Source organism: Penaeus vannamei, chromosome 13 (assembly GCF_042767895.1).
Source record: "Penaeus vannamei isolate JL-2024 chromosome 13, ASM4276789v1, whole genome shotgun sequence".
Taxonomy (NCBI): Eukaryota; Metazoa; Arthropoda; class Malacostraca; order Decapoda; family Penaeidae; genus Penaeus; species Penaeus vannamei.
In genome coordinates, this window is record NC_091561.1 from 12,099,210 (window position 1) to 12,104,209 (window position 5,000).

At 44.2% G+C, this 5,000-nt stretch overlaps 2 protein-coding genes across 4 annotated transcripts in view; both read right to left on the minus strand.

Annotated features, from left to right (window-relative positions):
• Positions 1–5,000, minus strand: part of LOC113807056 (kelch-like protein 5) — a 408,426-nt gene that overhangs the window by 242,925 nt on the left and 160,501 nt on the right. The window lies entirely within an intron of this gene.
• Positions 1–5,000, minus strand: part of pnt (ETS transcription factor pointed) — a 211,952-nt gene that overhangs the window by 156,951 nt on the left and 50,001 nt on the right. Inside the window, exon 1 of one of the 3 annotated variants that reach the window (XM_070128945.1) lies at positions 697–1,033. The exons of 1 other annotated variant lie outside the window; for it this stretch is intronic. In XM_070128945.1, coding sequence (XP_069985046.1) covers positions 697–714 — 18 coding nt within the window. In that variant the 5' untranslated portion in view covers positions 715–1,033. Of the gene's footprint in view, positions 1–696; positions 1,034–5,000 lie in introns of those variants that run through there. One more of the 3 variants, XM_070128944.1, reaches the window with a different exon arrangement.

A 5,000-nucleotide genomic window follows, 5' to 3' on the forward strand; every position in this document is an offset into this window, starting at 1 on the left:
GTTTGTGTGTGTGTGTGTGTGTGTGTGTGTGTGTGTGTGTGTGTGTGTGTGTGTGTGTGTGCGCGTGCGTGTGTGCGTGCGTGGGTGCGTGCGTGCTTGTGTGCGTGAGTGTGTGTATGCAGTAGTAGTAGTAGTAGTAGAAATAGCAGAACTTCATATGAATAAGATAAATATCTAGTCAGTATTCATTAAGACATTTTGCAAGTGTTATATCAAAGTTGTGACGAAAGGGTAAACACCTCGTAAGATGGAAGTCGACTGCAAAAAGTTTTTGATCCTCCTACCGTGAATATTATAATTGGATGGATTAATAGGTACGGATAGACAGACATACAGATAGATAGATATTGATAGATGAGTAGATACATAGATAGATAGATATAAATATACGAGCAGACAGGCAGGTAGGAATACAGACAAACAGAAAGACAGATTATAAGATAGATAGAATGGCAGATAATAGATAGACAGTCACGTAGAATGATACAAATAAAAGCTGAAAAAGACAGGTATACGGGTAGATAAACAGGCAGATGAACAGATAGCCAGATAGATAGACACGCATACAAAGAATATAGACAGAGCAGGATGAAAGCAGTAACGAAGGGAGGGAAGACATAACAGGGAAAGAAAAAACAACAACAAAAGAATAAAAGATAGATGAAAATACATTAAAAAATCGATAAAAGTACTTACATACTGCTCAAAATCCATGCCAGGAGATGACAAATACTATTTTGTTTTGTTTTTCCCCTTTTTACTTCCTCAAAAGGGATAGCAACGAAAGGACAGTGTCAATATTAGGCGCTCAAGTCACGGCACTTGCGATCTCACTGAATACAGATAGTATTACCTCTCTCTCTCTCTCTCTCTCTCTCTCTCTCTCTCTCTCTCTCTCTCTCTCTCTCTCTCTCTCTGTAGTCTCTGTAGCTTATCTTATACAAAATCTTGTCCACACCTACTCTACTTCACTTCAAAAAACAACACAGGAGGTCACAGGAAAACACTGCTTATGTGGAGTTATGTTCGAACGCGATTGAAAGGGACGACAGATTGGACAAAAAAGATCCCAGCGAAGTGTTAGGCGGCTGATAATACGTATCTAATCGTGTCCTTATCGCTCAGATTCGTTCAAACGAGGCTAGTCGTCCTTACCTGTAACCCGTTCCCCTTCTTCCTCTCTTCCTCTCCTCTTCCCTCCTTTACCATTTTCCCCTCTTTCCTCCTTTCCCTCCCTTACTATTTGTCCTCTTCCCTCCTCTACCATTTTCCCTTCCTCCCTTCCTTCCTTTACTCTTTACCCCTCCTCCCTCCCTCCCCTCTCCTCCCTTTCTCTCCCTTCCTCCCCTCTGCCTCCCTTTTTCTCCCTACCTCCCCTCTACCCCCCATCCTCCCCTAACCTCTCTCAGATCTAGACGTCGAATTACCCTTATATTTGGTCCCTTTATTGGGGTTGGATTTGTCGCACACCCTTGGGATGTCGGGTCTCTCTATATATATTTGTCTCTGTCTGTTTCTGTCTGTCTCTATGTCTTTGTCTGTTTCTGTGTGTGTCTATGTCTCTGTCTGTCTGTCTGTTTCTTTTTCTTTCTCTCTCCTTGTCTATCCTTCTTTCTCCTTCTCTCTCTCTCTCTTCTCTCTCCTTCTCTCCCCTTCTCTATCCATCTCTCTCGTCTCTCTCCTTCTCTCCCCTTCTCTCTCTTCTCTCCCCTTCTCTATCCATCTCTCTCCTCTCTCTTCTTCTCTTCCCTTCTCTGTGCATCTCTCTCCTTCTCTTCCTTTCTCTCCCCTTTTATCTCCTTCTCTTCCCTTCTCTCTCCTTTTCTCTCTTTCTCATTCCTTTTCTTTCCTTCTCTCTCCTCTCTCTCCTTCCCTCTTTTTCTCTCCCATCTCTCTCCTTCCCTCTCCTTCTCTCCACTTCTTTATCCTTCTCTCTGTCTTCTTTTTTTCTCTCTCCCTCTCCTTCTTTCGCCTTCTCTCCCTTTCTCTCTGTCTATATATCCCTCTCTCTTCCTCTCTGTCTCCCTGTCTTTCTGTCTGTGACTGTTTCTGTCTGTTTGTCTGTCTGTCACTTTCTGTCACTTTCTGTCTGTGACTGTTTCTGTCTGTTTGTCTGTCTGCCTGTCTGTCACTTTCTGTCTGTGACTGTTTCTGTCTGTCTGTCTGTCTATCACTGTTTCTGCCTCTCTCTCTCTCTCTCTCTCTCTCTCTCTGTCTCTCACTCTCTCTCTCTCTCTCTCTCTCTCTCTCCTCGTTCTCTTCCTCTCTCATTCACCCCCTCCCTCTCTTTTTTTCCTCACGCTTAAAACATCTGATGGTTTCTAACCCTAACTCCCCCCCCCCCACCCACGCAGTCTCTCCTACCCCCTCCGGTCTTTGCTTTTTCCTCGTATTATCCCTCCCCCCTCCTCCTCTCCCTCCCTCTACCTCCCCCTCCCTCCCTCCCTGCTCATAAGTTAACACAAAGATAGCGCTGCCACCCCTCTCCCCCATCCCCCCTACCCCTACCCTCCGGAACACCCACCTACACCTGTATTGTCGTCAAGGGAGATTGTCGCTAGCCCTTTGGCGCTGTGAAGTGGGGGGGGGGGAGGGGCAAGGTGGGGGTGTAAGGGGAAGGTGGTGAGTGATAAGGGGAAGGGGGGGGGGGTGGGGAGTTAAGGGGAAGGTGGTGGGTGATAAGGGGAAGGGGGAGGGGTGGGAGGTTAAGGGAAGGGGGAGGGGGTTAGTGGTAAGAGGATAGGGGGGGGAGGGGTGGGGGGTTGAGGGGAAGGTGGTGGGTGATAAGGGGAAGGGGGAGGGGTGGAAGGGAAGGGGGAGGGGGGTTAAGTAGTAAGGTGGTGGGTGATAAGGGGAAGGGGGAGGGGTGGGGGTTAAGGGGAAGGTGGTGGGTGATAAGGGGAAGGTGGTGGGTGGAAAGGGGTTAAGGGGGAGGGGGTGGGTGATAAGGGGAAGGGGGAGGTGGGGGTTAGAAGGTTAAGGAGAAGGGGAAGGGAGGGGTGGGTATTAAGGGGAAGGTGGTGGGTGATAAGGGAAGGGGGAGGTGTGGGGAGTTAAGGGGAAGGTGGGGAGGGGGTGGGGGGGGTTGAAGGGGAGGGTGACAGGGGGTGCAAAGAGAGAGAGAGATAGCCAAAGGGTTAAAGAGGGGGTATTGACAGGGAGTAAAGGTGGAGGGTGACAAAGGGTAAAGGGAAAGGGTGATAAGAAGGTAACGTGGGAATAAGGGGCAAAGGATATATAATCTACAAAAAGAGTAATAGGAGTAAGGGAGAAGGATACCAGGAAACAAGAAATAAGGGGCAAAGGATATATAATCTACAAAAAGAGTAATAGGAGTAAGGGAGAAGGATACCAGGAAACAAGAGAGAAATGCAACAGGGGTAACGAACGAGGGAAGAGGAGCTAAGCAAGGGCAGAACCGACAGGAGTAAAGAGGTGCTGGAGGGGGGCGTGGCGAGGGACAAAGGCGGATGTGATTGGGGGAGGGAAGGGGGAGGGGTGACTCGAAGGATAGGGGGGGGGGGGATTGCCAGGAAGAACTTTATCCCAAAAAGGAGAGTGAAGACGGTGCGTGACTGGAGGCGAGCTATTAACTCAGACGCCGACGTGGGTGCTGCGGAGCCTGAGAACGACGTGGAAATGTCAGTGGCAGAGACGATTCCCAAATAGATCGCAGCGAACATTATCACAACAGTGACAGTTCTTCAGAGACAAAAAAAAAGAAAGAAAAAAAAAACAGAGAAAACAGGCAAAAGACTGACAAAAACAGACAAAAAATAGACAAAAGTAGACAAAAAACTGACAAAAAAAAACACACACAAAAAAAAAAATGACAAAAAAAGATAAAAAAAAATGCAATTAAAGTGTCAACTGCATTTCTGGAGAGAAACACCAATGATAATAATTAAATACGCAGAGGAATTGGAAACACTAAAAGACAGTTGTTAAGAACACAAAAGCAAATGATAACAGCTGACAGTTCCTCTGAGACGGAGATAAGAAGGACGGGAGAATTACGAGAGTAAAGTTAAGATTAGAAAGAACTCGTCACTTCGAGCAAAAGAACCATGTCATTGATAAAATTTTAAGGATTTTTTTTCATTGGCAAAAAGAAAAAAAACTCCTGGGAAACCACAGCAATATCGTCTGTTTTATTTGATCATTTTCAGATTTAAAACGACATAGTAACGAGTTATCAATTCGATTAATGAGATATCAGAGTAGGACAAAGTATAGAGATAGATAGATAGAGAGATAGAGAGAGAAAAAGATAGATAGATAGATAGATAGATAGATAGATAGATAGATAGAGAGAGAGAGAGAGAGAGAGAGAGAGAGAGAGAGAGAGAGAGAGAGAGAGAGAGAAAGAGAGAGAGAGAGAGAGAAAGAGAGAGAGGGAGAGAGAGAGAGAGAGAGAGAGAGAGAGAGAGAGAGAGAGAGAGAGAAAGAGAGAGACAGAGACAGAGAAAGAGAGAGAGAGAGAAAGAGAGAGAAAAAGAGAGAGAGAGAGAGAGATAGATAGATAGATAGATAGATAGATAGAGAGAGAGAGAGAGAGAGAGAGAGAGAGAGAGAGAAGAAAAGAAAGAAAAAAATATAAAGACATGTACGGGCAGCAAGGGTATACCAGTAACAATATTGATAATGATAATAGTAATTATAGTAAAAATGAAAAGGAAGAAAATGACAATCATAGTAATGATAATGATGATAACAAATACCACCACTACCACCACTAACAACAATGACAACAACAACAAGAATGATAATAATGATGGTGATGATAACACCAATAAAGATAATAGTTATGGTAATGATAAGAATAACATTAATAATGATAATCACATTGTTGATGATATTGATAATGATAACAACAATGATAATGATGAAAATAAAAAGGATAATGATAATGGTAATAAATAGCAATAATCGTGATGATGATGATGATGATGATGATGATAACAATGATGGTAATAACAATAATAATAAGAATAATGATA